The 20604-nt window shown below is 44.8% G+C and overlaps 2 protein-coding genes across 3 annotated transcripts in view; one reads left to right on the forward strand and one right to left on the reverse strand.

Moving 5' to 3' along the window:
* Positions 1-9045: 9045 nt before the first annotated feature.
* On the reverse strand, positions 9046-19780 carry B3galt9 (beta-1,3-galactosyltransferase 9). Its single transcript, XM_052726463.1, has 3 exons — positions 19745-19780; positions 11417-11518; positions 9046-10204 (listed from the first exon to the last, which is right to left on the reverse strand). Exons 1-3 carry the CDS (start codon positions 19778-19780, stop codon positions 9101-9103), a joined length of 1242 nt encoding a protein of 413 aa, XP_052582423.1. The 3' UTR covers positions 9046-9100.
* A 38-nt stretch (positions 19781-19818) lies between these two features.
* Fbxw2 (F-box and WD repeat domain containing 2) overlaps positions 19819-20604 on the forward strand; it is a 28103-nt gene continuing 27317 nt past the window's right edge. The window contains exons 1-2 of one of the 2 annotated variants that reach the window (XM_052722907.1): positions 19819-19946; positions 20048-20156. Coding sequence is in view for 1 of the 2 variants with exons in the window: in XM_052722908.1 (XP_052578868.1) it covers positions 20345-20432 (88 nt within the window). In the remaining variant the exon portion in view is untranslated. Of the gene's footprint in view, positions 19947-20047; positions 20157-20235; positions 20433-20604 lie in introns of those variants that run through there. The other variant, XM_052722908.1, reaches the window with a different exon arrangement.

Below are 20604 nucleotides of genomic sequence, written 5' to 3' on the forward strand. Positions count from 1 at the left end.
TCCACTGAACCTACAGAAACAGCTGCTATGCTGTTGAAGTTCTTGGGGGAAAGAGTTGCCATGTCTCTCACACCTTTACAAACTGGTCCACAGACCCTCTTGGAGTTGTCCACACTCCCACCAACAGCACCTGAGACATCATCAACAGCCACCACCAGTGAGCAGCCTTGTACTCTGTTGCTGAGAGACACTACATGCCCACGTCCCTGATCCTAATTCCAAGGTTTCATGGCCCCAAGATAAGGAAACAAGCCTGAGTATATACCATGGTGGAGTAAGAAGCTGCTGTATTCTAAAGCTTTTCCATGCTGCTCCATGCACACACAGGGTGGTGGACCATTTCCCAGTCACATTGTTACAGGTCTTTTTCCCATGATAATAAACTGTGTAGGAAGCACTCCATCTCCTGTCCCGTTGCTGCTGTGTGTTGTCCCTGACTATTTGGAACCTAGGCCCAGCAAAATAGCTGTGAATGACTCCAGTTATTGAGCTGCATAGTGCCTTGCTCCTCAAGAAATAGACATGTCTAATGAAGCTATTTCCCATAAGGCCTGCACCAATATGTTGCCTTGACCCCAGGGCACTAGAGCTTTAATCCAGAGAAGCACCCTTGGTGCTTGAACTTTCATAAAACCCCTTCCCAAGGAAACGTCCTTGGCAGGTCTGTATCGCTCCCACCCTCTGGAAGGGACAGCCACAGTGTCTCCCCTTCCTGCCTCTGAACTTGCCTTACAGGCTGAGATGCTCAAGGACCCCCAGATGGGGAATGAAGTCAGTGCTGCACAGCTTCCCACCCAGAGTCCATGCCACAGCTGTGCCCCCCATTCCCAGTTCACGGCTGCCATTGCAGCTCCAGTCACAGAAGCCTGCACCACCACTGTGTCACAACTCTCCAAGATGTGCATCACTACTAAGCAGCATGCTTTATGCCGATGCACCAGTTGCCACAGCCCCTCTTGACTTCAGCACCCAAATTGCAACTGTGTTCCACTACTTAGAATCTAGGCCTGTTGGGTAATAGTTTACTCCAGGTTGAAATCTTCCTTCCTACAAGGAAGCTTCTTAAGCAAGGAAGTAAACAACTCAAAATAGTTTCAGGAACTCCCTGAAACTGACCAGACTCACTAGGCCCCTCACTCCCAGAGTAAACAATAAATCTGAGTCCCTCTCAGACAAGCCAAGCTGCAAAGACAGACCCAGCCAGCTGCCTGGAAGAGGTTTAGCCCAACTGAGTCACTTGGAAAGGACACTCTCCAACCTGTGAGCTGTCAGTGTGTACAGTGTGCTCCAGGTTCTCAGCTTTTGTGAACTGGTGTGGGCCTTGGTGATGCAACTGTGAGTCATTTCTGCTCTTGGATGTAACCCCTCACCCATATTTCTGTAAGTAACCTCAATAAAACTCACCGGTTCACCAAGCTGCACTTTGATGGTGTCTGTACTTTAGTCTGTTGTAGGCCCCCTATTTGGGGTGAGTAGATGTGTGTGTTGTGTCTCCCCAGGAAAAGTTTTGTCACACAACAACGTCTCTTGAACACATTCCTCTCTGGACCCATGCCAGCGCTGGACCACGATGCTCAGCACCAGATTCACAGTGGTGTCTTTGTCCCTTGGGTCTGAACTGCTGGGGAATTCCCTAGAATACAGCCCTTGGCTTGATGGGAAAGCTGTTTGCACCTATGCCTAAGAGTGAACCTGTTTGCATGTCACAGGTGCCTCAGTTGTTTGGTGGGACACTGAGCCCTGGAACACAGTGTAGTCAGACTCAGCACTATCAGGGATCCTCTCAGGTAAGTCAATCCTGTGAAAACTTAGAACAGAACTGACCCCTGAGTCCTTATGACCAAGAGCCCTAAAAACTTGGTTGCCACGGAAACATGGACCCCAGGCCACTGAACATCCATAGTTGTTGGTGACATTGACTAGAACCAAAGAAGCTGTGCAGGAGCAGCACTGTTAGAACCACCAGGAAGCAGAACAACCTAGGATCCGGTGCTGGTGAGTCCCTGTGAAAGGCACTTTATAAAACTGGAGAACTGACTCTTCTACCAGATGTGCAGATACCAAAAGAGACGTGAAATGTGGTTTAAGTAGGAGTGGCCCCCAGAGGCTCAAATATTGGAATGTTTGGTCATGAGAGAGTAGCACTATTGGGGGTGTGGCTTACTGGAGGAAGTGTGTCCTTGGGGTAGGCTTTGGGATTTCAGAAGCCCAAATAAGGCCCAGTGGCTGTCTGTCTCTCTTTTTCTGCTGCCTGCCGATCTGGATGTAGAACTCTGGGCTCCTTCTCCAGCAACATGTCTGCCTGCATGCTTCCCACAATGACAGTAATGGACTGAACCTCTGAACTGTAAGCCAACCCCAGTTAAATGTTTTCCTTTGTAAGAGTTGCTGTGGTCATGGTCTCTCTTCACAGCAATAGAACACCAACTAAGACAGATACTTTCTGGGCTGGAGAGATGGCTCAGCGGTTAAGAGCACTGACTACTCTTCCAGAGGTCATGAGTTCAATTCCCAGCAACCACATGGTGGCTCACAACCATCTATAATGAGATCTGTCTGCAAGAACATATGCAGACAGAATATTGTATACATAATAAATAAATAAACCTTTAAAAAAAAGATACTTTCAAAGGAATCCAGTAATCCTCTACTAACTAACCCCACCGATGGCATTTATGAAGTGCCTGATGAGGATATCAAAAACTCAGAAACAAGAGAAAACAGGCCACTCAGTGAAACCAAGAAAGCACTCTTCATCTGCATGAAAAAAAAATCCCTCTCTCTCTTACTCTCTCTCTCTTACTCTCTCTCTCTCTCTCTCTCTCTCTCTCTCTCTCTCTCTCTCTCTCACACACACACACACACACACACACACACACACACACACATACACACACACACACACACACACACACACACACAAAATTTAATAGTCTTGGAGCTGGAGAACTCAATGAATAATAAACTGTAATTGAAATTTTAACAACAGGCCAGCTCAAGCCAAAGATTTTTGGGTTTCGAGATGGCTCAGCAGTTAAGAGAACTTGCTACTCTTGAAGAAGACCTGAGTTTGGTTCCCAGTACTCAATCTGGTGGTTCACCGCCGTTTGTATTTCCAAAATGCCCTCTTCTGGCCTCTACAGGCACTGGCACACAGACACATAAATAAAAACTTGAAATTCTTTTTTAAAAATTGAATCTTAAGTCTTTAGAAATAGTGCAGAGTGGGGCAGGAGAAAAGTGAGAAAGATGAGAAAGTCCTCTAGGATTTATCAACAGATTCTCAGAATATCAGATTGTCAAGGGTAGATGGAGAAAGCCTAGAAATACTGCTTAACATAATTCCAGGACGTTTTCCAGCTCTTGGGAGATAGACTTCCAGAAAAAGAAAGAATCTGAATTCAAAGTCAGACTGGTTGGAACATGCATGATCAGAGGAGAACAAAGTACAACAAATGGAAGATTGAACACAGTTTATGAGATTATAGGACAGTATCATGAGACCAAGTTTTTTAATTATAGGAGGCCCCATAGTAAAGGAGACCAATTACTTTAAAGAAACCATCTTAGGAAACTTTACAAACTTTGTGAAAGATATAGATGTCCAGGTACTGGAGATATGGTGATGCACACCAGTTATCCTAGTTCTCAGAGGACTGAAGCAGGAGGATCACATTTTCAAGACCAACCTAGTCTATGGAGCAAACCCCATAAATGTCCACACTGCTATCCAGTTATCCAGATGGTCTACTTATTCTGTAGATTTGCATTTAGTCTATTGTTAGAAATAAAATCTAGGGGTTCATTTTCAAAGGTGCCTTGAGCCAGCTACAAATGAACAGAAAAGGCTAGACCTCTGCTAATGCCTGCTAGTCTAGCTATTCCCCAAAGTCTGCTAAGCTAGATACACAAAGTAGAAGCTTAAAGTAGAAAATTACTAGTGCCCAAGCCTGCCCACAATGTTATGCTTCTAATAAGCTTTAAAACAAGCAGGGTGCAAGACAGAGAGATGAACTCACATGTAGGTTTTGTTGAGAAAGACAAATTTAAGTTACAGAGGAATGATACAACCCAGATGACATGTAAGACTGTACCCTCTTGATTGTTCAAAAAGGGAGGAAGGGTGATGTGTCATCCACCTGCCGGCTGTTCTAGAATGGCATCCAACTTTGCAAGGACGTAAAATAAACTGTCACTTTTGTGCCTCTGAGTCTCAAGTACTCTTATTTTGAAGTGAGAATCGTTTCTCACATTTAAGAAATGTATCAAAATCCCAATGACACTTCTCACCAAAATAGAAAACAGATTGTAAACAAAAGACTTTAACTAATCACACCAATGTCAAGCAAAAAGAACAAAGCTAGATGTATCATACTACCTGACTTCAAAATACACTCCAAAGTCACAGTGATCTGTAGTTGGTTGTCTTATGGGGGGGCCTGCCACCCAGCTCCCAAATAAATCACACGGAGGCTTATTTTTAATTATAAATGTCCAGCCGTAGCTTGGCTAACTTCATGCCAGCCTGTCTTTTTTTTTTTTTTTTTTAAGATTTATTTATTCATTATGTATACAGTGTTCTGCATATATGCTTGCAGGCCAGAAGAGGGCACCAGATCTCATTACGGATGGTTGTAAGCCACCATGTAGTTGCTGGGAATTGAACTCAGGACCCCTGGAAGAACAGTCAGTGCTTTCAACCACTGAGCCATCTCTCCAGCCCCAGCCTGTCTTAACTTTAAATTATCCCAGCTACCTTTTGCCTCTGGGCCTTTTCTTTTTCTTACTTCTATAATCTTACTTTCACTCTTACTCTGTGTCTGGCTGTGTGGCTATGTGGCTGTCTGGCTGAGTGGCTGTGTGACTGGGTGGCTGTGTGGCTGTGTGGCTGGGTGGTTGGGTGGCTGGGTGGTTAGCCCCTAATGGCCTCCTTCTTCTTTGGCTACTTCTTTTATCCTCCAAGATTTCTCCTATATTCTCTCTGCCTGCCAGCCCTGCCTATCCTTTCTCCTGCCTTGCTATTGGCCATTCAGTTCTTTACTAGACCATCAGGTGTTTTAGACAGGCACAGTAACAGCTTCACAGAGTTAAACAGATGCAACATAAACAAAAGTAACACAGCTTAAAATAATACTCTGCAACAGTGATCAGAACAACATGGAACTGACATAAAAAGACACCCAGATTAGTAGAACAGAACTGAGTGCTCAGAAATAAATTTTAAAGTTTATGATCAGTATCCAAGAAAGATGCCAAGAACACAATGCTAGAGTGCATTATCCTTAGTAAATAGTGGTGGAAAAGCAGTATCTACACGTGGAAGGATGAGACTAGACCTTTAACCCACAGCTTGTACAAAAATGATGGCACAGCAGAGTAAAGCCTTAAACATACCAGAAAAAAATGAAGTGGAAAACCTGACGGCACTGATTTGGGTAGGGGTGCTTTGATATGACTCACACAGCACAGACATGCAGATGAGACCATGTCAGAGTCAAAAGCTGCATCGCAATAAGAATCAACATGATGGCCGGGCGGTGGTGGCGCATGCCTTTAATCCCAGCACTCGGGAGGCAGAGCCAGGCAGATCTCTGTGAGTTCGAGGCCAGCCTGGGCTACCAAGTGAGTTCCAGGAAAAGGCTCAAAGCTACACAGAGAAACCCTGTCTTGAAAAAAAAAAAAAAAAAAGAATCAACATGATGAAATGACCTGTAGAATGGGAGAAAATATCCCCATCATCTAGTAAGAGATTAATGATCAAAATAATAAGAAAAATAAAAATGGGGGAAATGTGTGGAATTCAATAACAAACTGATTTTTGTTTTGTTTTGTTTTTCAATACAGGATTTCTCTGTGTAACCCTGGCTGTCATGGAACTCACTCTGTAGACCAGTCTGGCCTCAAACTCAGAGATCCACCTACCTCTGTCTCCCTAGTGCTGGGATTAAAGGCATGTGTCACTACTACCTACCCAGCAAGAAACAATTCAAAACCAAGAAAAAAAACCCTAAATTTGATATTTCTCAAGAGAAGATGTGCAAATGGCCAGTGGAGCTGGGCACAGGGATGTGGTCTGGTAGTCCCAGCTACTCAGAGGCGGAGGTGGTTGGGCCCAGGAATTCAAGATCTGCCTGGGCAACCTAGCATGACCCCACCTCAAAAAACATCCACAAAAACAAAAGTCACAAATGGCCAAGGTAAGTGAACAAACAGTTACCATTACTAACCATCAGGAAAATGCAAATTAGCTCCACAGTGAGAGACTGCCTTCTACCTATTAGATGGGCTAATGTACAACAGCAAAAGGGAAGCAGTGATGAGCATGGGGAGGAGAGGGGCCCTTCACATCGCTGGAATCAATGTACATGGATAGCCATCATGGAAAACAATGTGGCAGTTCCTCAAAAATGAAAGTCAGGACTAGGGTGTGGTCCAGAAGTCTCCCTTTGAATATATTCTCAAAGGACATAAAATCGGGATATTTACACTGCTACAACCATTGCAACATTATTCACAATAGTCAGGGTCTGTAACCAGCCTAAGTGTCCATCAACGGATGAACAGACCGAGAAAATGTAATCTGGAGGGAGGGCTCAGTGGGTGAGGGCATCTGCTGCCAAGCCTGATGACCTGAGTTTGGTCTCCAAAACCACAGATCTGTTCCCTGGTGTGCTTATGTGTGCATGCATGCACACACTATTAAAAAGAGGAAAATGTGGATGGCTGTCACAAGGGAACATAATTTCTCCTTAAGAAAGACCTATTCCCTGGGGCCATGATGATATCCAAGCCCAGGCTGCTGATGAGGACCATGTCTGGGTCTGTGGTCCTGCCATAGCCAGGGATCTGTGTTGATGTCCATGGCCCATGGTAACACCAAAGGACACAAGGATGCCCGAGATCTAGGCTGCAACCTGTGGCCATGTTGGTATCTGAAGGCTGTGCCAACACAGGGGCCATGATGATCTGGGTGGCCTGCACTGCCAACACAGGGCCATGATGTTGTCCGGGCCTGGGCTGCTGCCTAGGGCCATAGGGCCATGTCTGGGTCCATGGCCCTACTGTAGCCAGGGTCTGAGTTGATGTCTGAGGCTCCTATTATCACCAAGGACTGTGTGGATGTCTGGGGTCTAGACAGTCACCTGAGACCATGTTGGTGTTTGAGGGTTGCCACCAAGGCCATACTCATCTGAGTAACCTGTACTGTCACCAGGGCCATGGTGACATCTTGCCCGAGCTGCTGCTAAGGGCCATGTCTGGGTCTGTGTTCCTGCTGCAGCTGGGGTCTATGATGATGTCCATGGCCTGTGTTGCCACAGGGGGTCATAGGAACCATGCATGATGAAATCTGAGGGTTGTGCTGAGCCAGCTCTGCCCCTCACTGGACACTGCAGCAGGAAAGCTGCCCCTCTCACCACCATTCCCCACTTGGGAGAGATGAACCCCACCCCTACCCCAGGCATGGGAGAGCTGGCCCTGATGGCATGGGTCTAGGAAAGCTGGCTCTGCCCCTCACCTGAGGTAGGTGGTCCCAGTGGCCAAGACCAACCAGCTCAGCTGCCACCCAGACCCACACCCTGGGCCTTGGCTTGGCCCACCCTAACGTCCGCCCGTCAATGACCTGCTGGAGTGTGTGAAGGGAATGGGCCTGATAGCCACAGGATCGCCAATGACTTGGGGCAATGTCTGAGAGGCATTTCGGTGAGGATCCAGTGATGATTGTGTGCCAGAACCCTTGAACCGGACCAATGACTCACTGCAATGAACATTCTGTGAGTGGAGCTGATTGGACAAAAGGGGTCTGTGTGACACACCAGGGCACCCAGTGCCACCAGGAGGAAGGAAGAGGTGTTGGAAAGATGAGGAGCCAGGTGGTTTTTGTTTTCTAGTTGACTTTTGAGGGGGCTTCTTTTAGGGGAATGCTGCAGGGGTGAGGAGAGTATGTGAGGGACTGGGAGGTGAGCAGGATTGGGTACATGATGTGAAATTCCCAAAGACTCAATAAAGAAAACAAAGACGATCGTTTGCACGAGCCTGGAGAGGGAAGAGGACACCATGGTAAGTGAGACAGGCCAAGCACGAAAGACACACAGCCACATGTTCATCCACACGCAGGGTAAAGATGCCAAACTCGGTATAACGATGGTTTCTAGATTCAGAGGGTTGCTAGTCACAGGACCAAACAATATCAGTTTGATAGAAATAAGTTCAGGAAATCTATTATACTTCACAATAATGATAGTTAATGTAGATAGATAGATAGATAGATAGATAGATAGATAGATAGATAGATAGATGATGGATGGATGGAAATACATATACATATAAACTGCTGGGAGCATACATTTTTAAGTTTTTAACCACAAAAAGTATGTAAGGAAACATATGTTAAATAAATGAATTTAGGCATTCCAGAATGTATACCTATTTATTACTTGTAAGGGCCAGTGAGATGGGCTCAGTGGGTAAGGGTAATTACTGCCAAGTCTAGTGATTTGAGTTCTGTTCCTAGAACGCACAGGTTGAAAGGAGAGAACTGACTCCTCTTGTTCTTTGACCTCCATATAATGCCCTGTGATACACACACACATATATACACACATGTACATGCACACACACACACAAACAAATGTAAAAAAATTAAAATATGTAACACTCTATTACACAATATATGTTATAATGAAATTTAATATTCTCTCCCTTTTTTTTTTTCTCAAGACAGAATTTCTCTGTGTAGCTTTGGAGCCTGTCCTGGAACTCACTCTGTAGACCAGGCTGACCTCAAACTCACAGAAGTCCCCCTGCCTCTGCCTCCTCATGCTGGGGTTAAAGGCATGTGCCACCACCACCTGGCTAATGTTCTCTCTTTTCTGAAAGATTTTATTTTGAAAAGAATCACACCATACTAATCTAAATGTATTAAAACATCAAAAACAAGGTGTCAAGATTGGGTACATCAGAGCACTAAGAACATTTTGTGGTTTTGCTAGGTATGAATAAAGATTCAGATTGCTACATGACTTGGGGACATAGAGTTGCTTTCTATAATGGGCCAACATCAATTTAAAAACAAGAGACTTAAAAGGAAAGCAAGTGAATACTATTCACCAAAGTGCACAGCACTGCCTTGCACAGTCCCCACATGAAAACGTCTAAAGCTGTTGAGGTATGTCAGAAGTTTGCAGGAAATGAGCCCATAGTAAGTCTCAAACAGTGAACACTCTTTCCCATCATTCATTTCTCTCCATGCCAGGGATGTTTCAGCATCTGTAGCTTCTGAAGATGTAAAGATGAACTTGTAGCAACATCTGTTATACACAATGTGTCTTTCCCCAGAAAACCTTGAGCTGTGGATGGGTATAAGGCCAACCAGCTTAGCACAGATCCCTACAAATACATCAGCAGGTACCATTATAGGTGCTTCATTCAATACCACATACACCATCTGAGCCACATCTTGGGACATTATAAAGGCCTCACCACTGCAGTAGTCTGGGTAATATTTTTCTGGGTACTCACTAAGAGGGACAAATTCTTGGCTGTGGGGGTCTCTGTTAGGTATATCCTGGTGAATAACCCTTCCTACATAGATACCTTCCAAGTGTTCTTTTAGACTGAGGAGATAGTCTACCAAGCCTGGTAGATTGACGAACATTTCTTCATCAACTTTGAGGATGAACAGGGCATTAGGACAGAAGGCCACAGCCCACTGAGTCATTGAGATGACCTTCAGGGTTTGGTTTTCGGAACTGTCCAAGAAAATCCCTTCAATGATATCGTTATTCTTCCGAGACTCTATGTCTATTTCTTCCTGGGTAGTTACCAGAGCTGGCATTCCCAGAGCAAACAGTGTGAGAATTGGATATCCTTGGACACTAGTCACACTACCCCAGGTTTTCCTGATGAGCTCCCGTCTTGTTCCATTCCCTGGGCTACTGAAGATAAGAGAGAGCAGAAAGATGGTCTTCTCATTACATGCCTCCGGCTGGCTCAGAACATAATACTTGGAAGGATTGCTTCTTACAGATTCCATGTTCAATTTTCTTGCCTTGTTCTTAATTTCAAGAATTTTGATATCGACATGAGGCAAAGACCGTAAAAAGTATTCTTCCACAAAGTCAGCTCCAAAGAGCAAGGCATGAAACAGTACGACATTAAACAGAATGAAACACCACTGGTGAGTCCGAAGTCTGCAGAATGTCACCTAAGTAAGACAAAGAGTTAGGCGCCTTCATTTCCATCCCTGTTTATTCCACCCACCAACCCTGCAGGGGCTTCTCACAGTACTCAGCAGCACATTCTATACAAGTGTTTATTATTATAACCTCTCTTCTAGATTGCAGTCTCCTGGGTAACAAGCAATATGTGTCTCTCTTCTCCAGTGTTTTCCAGAAAGTGGCTACAGAGCACAATGTTAGCTGTTTACTTCCTTGTCCGATTGGAAGTTCAGTTTATATATATATATGAATATATATATATATTCATTTATATATATAAACTAGATACTATGTGAGACACTGGAGATACAAAGAAGCATCAGGCATAGATATATACTGATAACACATATCAAGTGATACCATTGTGATTAAAACCTACAGGGAACATACATATAGTTCTTTTTCGAATGGAAGCACTTAGATCGATTTCCTCTCTAATTACAAAAGTCAAGAATAGTTTTCCATGAAGTGGTCACTTTGGATGTTCTGGCTATTCACACCCTGGCTATTTATCAGACATTTATAGTTTAGAATAACTTTCAAATTATTCTAATACTGAACTAGAATCTGTTTTGACTGACTCTCATAACCCATCTGACATGCCTATCGATGTGGGTAGATTCCTATTATCTGCAGAGAGCATTCTCTTCAGAGCCCAAGGTGGACCCGTGCCAAACTTGCTCCACCTCACCCGAGGGAGGGAAAGTGTCCATCCAGAAGGGAGCATGCAGAATTGTAACGGAGTTAGGGAACTTTCAAGGATTCAAACTGTCCGTTAGAACCTTGCTGTTACGATGAGTTACCTCGTACTGAGCAGTTGCTGTGTGCCAGCCACTGTGCTGGGCACTTTATACTTACTGCATTTAGCCCCGGTGAAACCCCTTTCAAATAGACTAACTTCCAAATTTAGCTGAGCACCTGAGAGGTTTAATACTTTCCCCAAGAGCACGCTGTGGGTAAGAGATTGAGACAGGCTCAGAATCTGACCTCGAATCCGTCACTGTCTAACGTGGACTTGGAACCCCTGAGGAATTCTGACCCCTACCTTGCCTTCACCGTGCCAAGTGAATAGGAGAAACAAAACAAAACTTGCAGTTACAAACTGCACTACTTGCCATTTTTCTCCGTGCTAATGATTTACATGCTGAACAACCTATTTTAATAGCTATCAAATGCTTCAGAAGTGATCAGAAACTTACCTGCATGTTGTCTGTGAGCAATTTCAGGGCTTTGGGAATGATTAAGTTCATATTCCAAGTTATGAGCAACAGAATGTCGGGATAACTGCAGCCGGACAGCAACTGCAGTAAAGGACTTTGAGCCTCAAACTTTAAGGATAAGGTTTCTTGCTGATCACCCTGAGTTTCTGTCCCAGAATACCTGCTGCCTGCACAGGACAGGACAGTGCATGCTTATCGTGTTACAGCTAGTGAGAATCCAGAACAAAGGCAGAAAAGCAAACCTTTTCATGTCTTCACCCTGTGTGTCTCATGGAACAGACTCCTTATCATCGCGTTGACTCCAGGAAAATACAAGTGGAAGTTCAAAGAACTCTTCACCTCCATCATATGTGCACAGCATCACCTCCCAAAGAGGAAAACAATGTGTGCGTGTCCCTCGGGAATAATGCCTAATCCCCAGTACATGCACATGGTAAAACTGCTCTAAACATTAAGGAATACATGTGATCCCATGGTTTTTTTTTTCTCCCCCAAAGAAACATCATATAGTCAGTGTGTCTCATTGAGAAAGATTCTGAATTCCTGGTTTAAGTTATGTAAGATATTTACTAAATCATAAGAAATACTGTTGGATGGCAGTGGTGCACGCCTTTAATCCCAGCACTTGTGAGGCAGAGGCAGGTGAATCTCTGAGTTCGAGGTCAATATGGTCTACAGAGTGAGTTCCAGGACAGCCAGAGCTACACAGAGGAAGCCTGTCTAGAAAAAACAAGAAAAAAAAGAAAAGAAATACAAACCACCATAAACCAGGTGTGGTAGTGTATAGCTTTAATCCCAGCACTTGAGGTGCAGAGGTAGGAGGATCTTTCAGGTGGAAGCCAGTCTGGTTTACAGAGCTGGTTCCAGGACAGTCAGGGCTACACAGAGAAACCCTGTCTCAAAACACCAAAAAAGAAAAGAAAAGAAAAAGGAGAGAAAGAGAGAAATACAAACCACCACACCTGAGCTACATGAAACCCTGTCTCAAAACCACCCCCACAAAGAAGAAATAGAAAATTTCATTTATTTCATCTACTGAGGAAATTCAGCATTTGGTATGTGCTCTTTTCTTGAAATATGTAAAGGCTATACTAAATACTGTTTCTACTTGAAGGCTGATTTCAGTAAATAAAATTAAATTTATTTTCTTTTTTGTTTTTGTGTTTTGGTTTGGTTTGGTTTTTCAGACAGGGTTTCTTTGTGTAGCCCTGGCTGTCCTGGATCTCACTCTGTAGACCAGGCTGGCCTCAAACTCACAGAGGTCCATCTGATTAAAGGAGTGGGCTACCATGCCCAGCACTGAGCTTATTTTCATAGTCTTGCCACAACCATTCTGCTTCCGCGTCAGGAGATATTGTATCTCCCTCCGTATATTGGCCTCCTTATCTGCCATTTACAGCCATTCTGTTGATTAAGAATGAGTCCTGCCATTATGAAATCTGCAGGCAAATGGATGGAACTAGAAAATATCATCCTGAGTGAGGTAACCCAGACTCGGAAGGACAAACATGGTATGTACTCACTCATAAGTGGATACTAGATATACAGCAAAGGACAATCAGACTGCAACCCATAGATCCAAGGAGGCTACCTAGCAGGGGGGACCCTAGGATGACTGTGGCTTATAAGTTTTGGTTTTGCCCAATCATCACTGGGCATGCTTTAGTGAAACAATTCACTATTAGGATAAGAATTTGTACCATATCAAGCTGATGAAAGGATATTCTGGCTGTACTTTCAGGAGGGGAGGCTAAAATCTTTTTAGATTATGGACTAGCCTATAGAAAAATGTCTGCTGTAAATCAAACAGTGAAGGGGAAGATGAATAGGAATCCCACTTACACAACTTAAGTAAAACATAGCTCTCTGAACAGATGAAGATAGGTTTCTTCTGTATCCCAGAACCTAATCAATATTTATATGTATAATTCAACTATTATTTCGCTTAAAGGAGCTTATTGGGAAATGTTATTTTTACTATTTTCTACAGAGAAAATATTTTCCAGTTTCAAATAACCCTGGACTTTTGAATTATAACCTGTTTTTATGTTAAAAAAAAAAGTATTAGAAAAAAAAAAAAGAATGAGTCCTGTAGCTGGGCAGTGGTGGCGCACGCCTTTAATCCCAGCACTCGGAAGGCAGAGCCAGGCGGATCGCTGTGAGTTTAGGCCAGCCTGGTGTACAGAGCGAGATCCAGGACAGGCTCCAAAGCTACAAAGAGAAACCCTGTCTCAAAAAACAAAACAAAACAAAAAAAAAAAAAAAAGAATGAGTCTTGAGCTGGACAGTGGTGGCACACACCTTTAATCCCAGCACGCAGGAGGCAGAGGCAGGTAGATCTCCGGGAGTTCAAGGCCAGCCTGGTCTACAGTTAGGTCTAGGACTGCCAAGGCTGTTACACAGAGAAACCTTGTCTCAAATAAATAAAAATAAAATAAATAAAATAAATTGCCAGGCACACACCTTTAATCTCAGCACTTCGGAGGCAGAGGCAGGCAGTGCTCTATGAGTTCAAGGCCAGCCTGGTCTACAGAACTAGTTCCAGGACAGCCAGGACTACACAGAGAAACCCTGTATCAAAAAACAAAAACAAACCAACAAACAAAAGACTAAGTCCTTAGGGGAAGAAAAGGAAAATAGAAAAATCAAGAAAACAGATTTTGTTGAGAATGCCATAATGAAGCAATACTTTGTATACTAATTTGAAAAATAAGTTTAAAACTACTGGACAATGAAAAGGAACTATGGCCACACCCAGAGATACACATACACACACAAACACACAGATACACACAGCAAGCAAGTTCTTAGAGTTGAGTATGTTCTCTCGACAACTATCATCTAATCTTGGAAATTTTTACCAAGTGGGAAAATCTAACTTGAAAATCCAAATTAAAGGGAGTTTTTATATGTACTAAATCTAACAATTAAATGTTTCTATTATTATGTTTTTGCATAATTACATTTTTGCAATTTTCTTTTTTCTGGTTACAAATTTTGCTCCCAGATCTTCTCTGGGCTTCAAAATTTACAGCTAAGTTTCTTTTTCTATGAGAGGTCAATCAATATTACCTCTAGGGAAGCTCCACTTGAAATCTGCAGTTTGATTTATCAAACATCTACCCTGTGGAGGTTGAGACCAATGCAGCAAATAGATATTGGTGCATGGTTTTCCTTCCAACCTTCCCTTTCATACAAGTTGCCAAATCTGTGTGTCTATCTCTTCCTCAATTTCATATAATGCTGCCATCAGTCAGTCTCTGGTGTAGATGTCGATAGTGGCTCCTTGTTGCCTGTCAGACCAAATTTGTTCTCTTGGGACCTGGTTTTGAGGATCAAACATTTGGCTTCTATCACAAACCACTATTTCCAACACTTGAAGTGCTCTAGATGGTGTCAGGTAACTTGGAACTTTGCTGAGGTCTACTACTAACTGCATATGTGACTCTGTTGTCTAGGTTGTATGCTGTCTGTAGAGTAGTGAATTATTCTGTCTAGTATGGCAGGTTTTAGCCACATGTAGCTACATAAATGTGAATTAACTGAAACATGGTAGGTGTATTTCAAGTGTTCAAAACAAGAGGCTAGTGCCACCTTATTTAAGGAAACCAAGAGAACATCTTCATTATTGCTGAGGCCTTATTGGTGCTCTTAGGTGCTGTGGATGTTCTGTATGGCAAATGTGTTGCTCTGATTGGTTGGTAAATAAAGCACTGATTGGCCCGTGGCCAGGCAGGAAGTGTAGGAGGGACAAGGAGGAGAATAAAGCTGGGAAGTGGAAGGCTGAGTCAGAGACACTGCCAGCCGCCACGATGACAAACAGCATGTGAAGATGCCGGTAAGCCACGAGCCATGTGGCAAGGTATAGATTAATGGAAATGGATTAATTTAAGCTGTAAGAACAGTTAGCAAGAAGCCTGCCACGGCCATACAGTTTGTAACCAATATAAGTCTCTGTGTTTACTTGGTCGGGTTTGAGCGGCTGTGGGACTGGCAGGTGAGAGAGATTTGTCCTGACTGTGGGTCAGGCAGGAAAACTCTAGCTACACTTAGGTAAGATAAAGGTGTATGTGTGCCTTTGAATATAGCTAATGAGCCCAGATAGGCACAGGGGTTAGTTGGTGTTCTGAAGTTGATTTGCGCTTAAATCCTATGGCTGCTAGTGACTGTAACTGTAGTCAAGATACCCAAATCCTCTTTAAAATAGGAATAATAATAGTAACTACTTTATAAAGTTGTAGGAATTTAAATAATAGTGCATATAGTGTTTGCATGTGTGGACACAGTTCTGGTTCTTTTGTTTTGTTTTGGGTTTTTTATTTGAAACAGGGTTTCTCTGTGGAGCCCTGGCTGTCCTAGAACTTGATCTGTAGATGAGGCTGGCTTTGAACTCACAGAGATCTGCCTGCCTCTGCCTCCTGAGTGCTGGGATTAAAGGCACATTGGGTGCTATTTGTAGTCAGACTTTTTCGTCAGGACCGCCAGCTCCCAAATAATGACCACAGAGACTTCTTATTAATCATGAAAGTTTGGCCTTAGCTTAGGCTTGTCCCATTAGCTCTTATAATTTAAATTAACCCATATCTTTTAATCTACATTGTTTACATGGCTTGGTTGCCTTTACTCTGTACTGCCCATCCTGCTTTCTCAACATCTGGCTGGAAGCTCCACCTTTCTGCTTCCCAGAGCTCTCTCTGTCCAGAAGTCCCTGCTTTGCCTCCTGCCTAGCTATCAGGCATTTAGCTTTTTTTTTTTTTTTTTTTTTTTTTTGGTTTTTCGAGACAGGGTTTCTCTGTGTAGCTTTGCGCCTTTCCTGGAACTCACTTGGTAGCCCAGGCTGGCCTCGAACTCACAGAGATCCGCCTGGCTCTGCCTCCCGAGTGCTGGGATTAAAGGCGTGCGCCACCACCGCCCGGCCAGGCATTTAGCTTTTTATTTTTTTTTTTTATTTATTTATTTTTTTTTTTGGTTTTTCGAGACAGGGTTTCTCTGTGTAGCTTTGTGCCTTTCCTGGAACTCACTTGGTAGCCCAGGCTGGCCTCGAACTCACAGAGATCCGCCTGGCTCTGCCTCCCGAGTGCTGGGATTAAAGGCGTGCGCCACCACCGCCCGGCCTTAGCTTTTTATTAAGCCATTCACAATAAAGGAATATTTCACAAGAGTGGCCAAGTGCACACCCAGGGGGGCGAGGGCAAAGATGGCAGCAGCAGGTGTCTCCGCAGGGGCAGCAGGTGTCTCCGCAGGGGTGGTTTTTAAGGAGACAAGGGGAAGTCTGTGCGAGGATGAGCTGAGAAGTCCTGACTAGACAGGTTAGTCAGTACAGCTAAATTATGAATTTGGTAGTTGGACCTTGGTGATCAGCCTCAGGATTGAGATGGGCATAAGGAATTGGCCAAATAGGTGAATAGACCTTGGTGGCTAGCTTCAGGAATGTGCAAGTGTCTGAATGAGAGAATCTGCCGGTTTAGCAAGGGAGGGAAGCGGGAGCACACGACCTGCTAGCACCATGTTTGCCAAGCTGAGGCCTGCTGCATGCTGCCTTGTGCCCTCCCTGCCCTGAGCAAAGCAACTTTCAGTCAAATAGCCTGTCTATACTACCTTTACACCAGCACCAGCTATCTAGAACACTCCAAGGATATCTTGAGAAAAATGCACAATTGCATCTGATCGCCCCAGCTCCTGAGGGTACAACCCCATTTAGGGCTGTATGAAGCAGTTTGTACCAGACTGTAACATCACAGATATTAGTGAACTTAGATGACCTACACCAGATGCAGAGCATTTCTTCTGGTGACCTAGCTAAGGGTCCAGATACTCAAGACCTATATTTAAAGGACTGGACCGAGGTATCCCAAGAGCAAGTTCTCAGTACAAAGGAAATGTATTTCCTCCAGAGGGACAAAGGGTTGGTTTTAAAAAATAAGTGGCACTGGTTACCGTTCGAGAAAGGTCACGAGGCAACTCAGTATCAGAGCTTTATTAGGAGGAATGAGAGGACAGAAGAGAGCGCGGCCAGGCCTGGGGCCGAGACACGTGGAGAGGGGAGAGCGGAGGAGGAGAGAGCAGAGGAGAGGGGACGAGTCTGTGTCCAGCTTTCTTTTTTTTTTTTTTTGGTTTTTCGAGACAGGGTTTCTCTGTGTAGCTTTGTGCCTTTCCTGGAACTCACTTGGTAGTCCAGGCTGGCCTCGAACTCACAGAGATCCGCCTGGCTCTGCCTCCCGAGTGCTGGGATTAAAGGTGTGCACCACCACCACCACCCGGCCTGTGTCCAGCTTTTTAAGGATTCCCCTGCAGAGGTGGGCTTATGGAGCTATGCCACAAATGCACAGATTGTGTGACAATGGCGCATGCATTACGTAATCATGCAGCACACAGATGACATAAGATGTTAAGACCCCTCACTTAGCTACTGAACTTCGTATGTATGGTCATACAGCTGGAGGAGTGGCAGAATCCTAACACAAAGGTCTGGGAATAAGAAACAAAGACAGGCCGGGCCAGAGGATGAGGGACAAGGGGACAGGAACAAGGTGGGAGGATATTTGCCCTGGAGGGACAAAGAACTTCTTCTGGATAGAGGGGACAAGTGTGGCCCATAGGCAAATGGCAGTTTATAAAGGGAAACCCTGTGTTAGAATGATTTAGTATATTTTGATTTTACATGTTAATTGGGTGGACCAAATGGGGCTTTTGATTGCTTGATTTTAATACTTTGATCACTGGACCTTGGTAGTCAGCCTCAGGAGGACATGGCCAAATAAAGGAATACCTTGGTGGCTAGCTTTAGGAATGTAACCTAACAATGTAGCAAGGCATTGGGAATGGAGGAAGGAGAGGCCTGCCAGAGTATGCTCGCCATGCCCAGGCCTACAGGAGCTCTTCATGTATAAAAACTGTTGATCACCCTCCTCCTGGTCCTGGTCTTGTTCCTGTCTGATTGCTGCCCTGGCTGCTGCTGTCAAACAGCAAGGCAAACAAAAGCTTTCAAAACAAACAAACAAAAAACAAACAAAAAAGGCCAGGTGGTGGTGACGCACCCCTTTAATCCCAGAACTCAGGAGGCAGAGGCAGGTGGATCTCAGTTCAAGGCTAGCTTGGTCTACAGAGGGAGTTCCAGGACAGCCAGGGCTACACAGAGAAACCCTGACTGGAAAAAACAACAAAAAAGCTATCATATAGCATCATTAGAAGAGCTTCTCGCCGGGCGGTGGTGGCGCACGCCTTTAATCCCAGCACTCGGGAGGCAGAGCCAGGCGGATCTCTGTGAGTTCGAGGCCAGCCTGGACTACCAAGTGAGTTCCAGGAAAGGCGCAAAGCTACACAGAGAAACCCTGTCTCGAAAAACCAAAAAAAAAAAAAAAAAAAGAAGAGCTTCTCTTTACTCACCATGATTTGGATTCCAGCTAGCGGATAAATTGTTAATCCCACCACTTGAGAATAAGACCACTACCACAGTTGAAAGCCAAATTCAAAGCAAGTCTTAATTAAATACTGGCCAGGTAGATAGGATCTGGCCAGGTCCTACCCAGTTTCCCAGGAAATGGCCTAGAAGCAAGTTTTACAAGGGCTTAAGAAGAAAACTCACATTTCATCGCATTTCCCATCAGGTCCAGAGGCAAGTGTACGTCCTATCCTATTTCCTGCCTAGGAACCTCCCACCCACGTGTGATCAAGCACATCTGGTGCAGACGGGTCAAACAAACTTGTTTAGGGGAGTGAAAACATGTAGGTGTTATCTCCCATAAACAGTAGCCTCCAGCATATCAGGAAGTATCTGTCCTTGGGCAAGGGGCTTGCAGATCAGAGGCAATTTTGTTTCATGGATCCCTAAGACATAGTAATTAAAACTTTGGCTTTCACAAAGTAACTTAAGTGTTACAGAGAACAGCCATCTCCACAGTTGAGCGGCCACATTTCAGGCACAGAGGGCATGTGCTCTGATTCAAGCCTGCATCACTAGGATGCCTCTATCCAACGCCTTAACCATGTTTTGTTTCCCACAGACCTTGCTGCTCAAAGTTTGCTTAGTTGTTTATGCTTGTCTTTCTCCCACGACTAGATGTAGACCTCACGCAGTTAGGGATTTGTTCATGTGTGCCAGAACCATGTTTGGAATGTATCAAGTGTTAATGGTTGTTTGAATTAGATACATCCCATTGGGAGCCTCTCCCCAGTGAAAAAGTACCCCTAACTTGGTGAAAAACAAGGGTAGGTGAAGAATATAAACACTCCGTGCAAATCTGGATAGCCGCCTTGAAACGAAGCTTTAGTCCAGGATCACTAGGTCTAAGCGTAGACAGGTGGTACCGGGTGCATCCCGTCCTTCTTCACAGCCTCAGCCATTTTTCTCCACCTTCACGGTGGTGGTGGTGGGGGGAGGCGGAAGTACAGCAGCTTCCGCCTGGCGCTGGACTCTGGGTGCCGGAGGGACGCGCGGAGATGACGCAAGCAGCACCGGAAGCCGCTCCCCTGTGAGGCTGCGGACCTAGAGCAGCGGCCGCAGGTCCAGGTCTGTATTCGCTATGGGCCGGGCCGGGCTGGGCAGGGATCCTGGGCGCCGGCGGCGTTGCTGACCGGCCGCCTCGGCCTGTCTTCTCCCTCTCCCCGCAGGCGCCATGGCTGCGGAGCGGACCCGGCCGCTGCGACGCTCTGGTGGCCCGAGCGCGCCTAATCGGTGTGAGCCCGGCGCGAGGTCCCGGGCCCCGGGGCGCTCGCTCAGGTCAGTGCCGCGCGGAACACGGCTCCGGGAGCAGGGGACGAGGGGAGTCACGAGCGGGCTGAGGGATTCGGAGTTCGTTTTAGAGACAGGAAAATTAGATCTAAGTGTTCCTGCCTTCTGGTGTCTCAGTTTCCCTAGCTGCGAAATGAGTTGACATTGATGCCCCAGGGCTACCAGTTTGATGAAAGATGAAGTGTGGACAGGTGGTTTGTAAAATACAGAACGTTATAGAGCCAGTAGGAAGGCACCTTGTTTGTGGTTATGGTTTGAAAACAGGTGTGTATTTGGGATGCTGCTTTTTTTAAAAAAAGGCCGAAATAACTATTCATACTACATAATAACAGTAACTGGCATTTATTGTAGGCTTATCGTGTGCCAGATACTGCGCAGAACTCTTTATCCTGTTTAATCCTTACAAACTCTTGTAAGTAAAACAGTACCAGGCTAC

The sequence above is a fragment of the Peromyscus californicus genome, unplaced genomic scaffold, assembly GCF_007827085.1.
Source record: "Peromyscus californicus insignis strain IS unplaced genomic scaffold, ASM782708v3 Scaffold_7__1_contigs__length_154581171, whole genome shotgun sequence".
Classification (NCBI taxonomy): domain Eukaryota; kingdom Metazoa; phylum Chordata; class Mammalia; order Rodentia; family Cricetidae; genus Peromyscus; species Peromyscus californicus.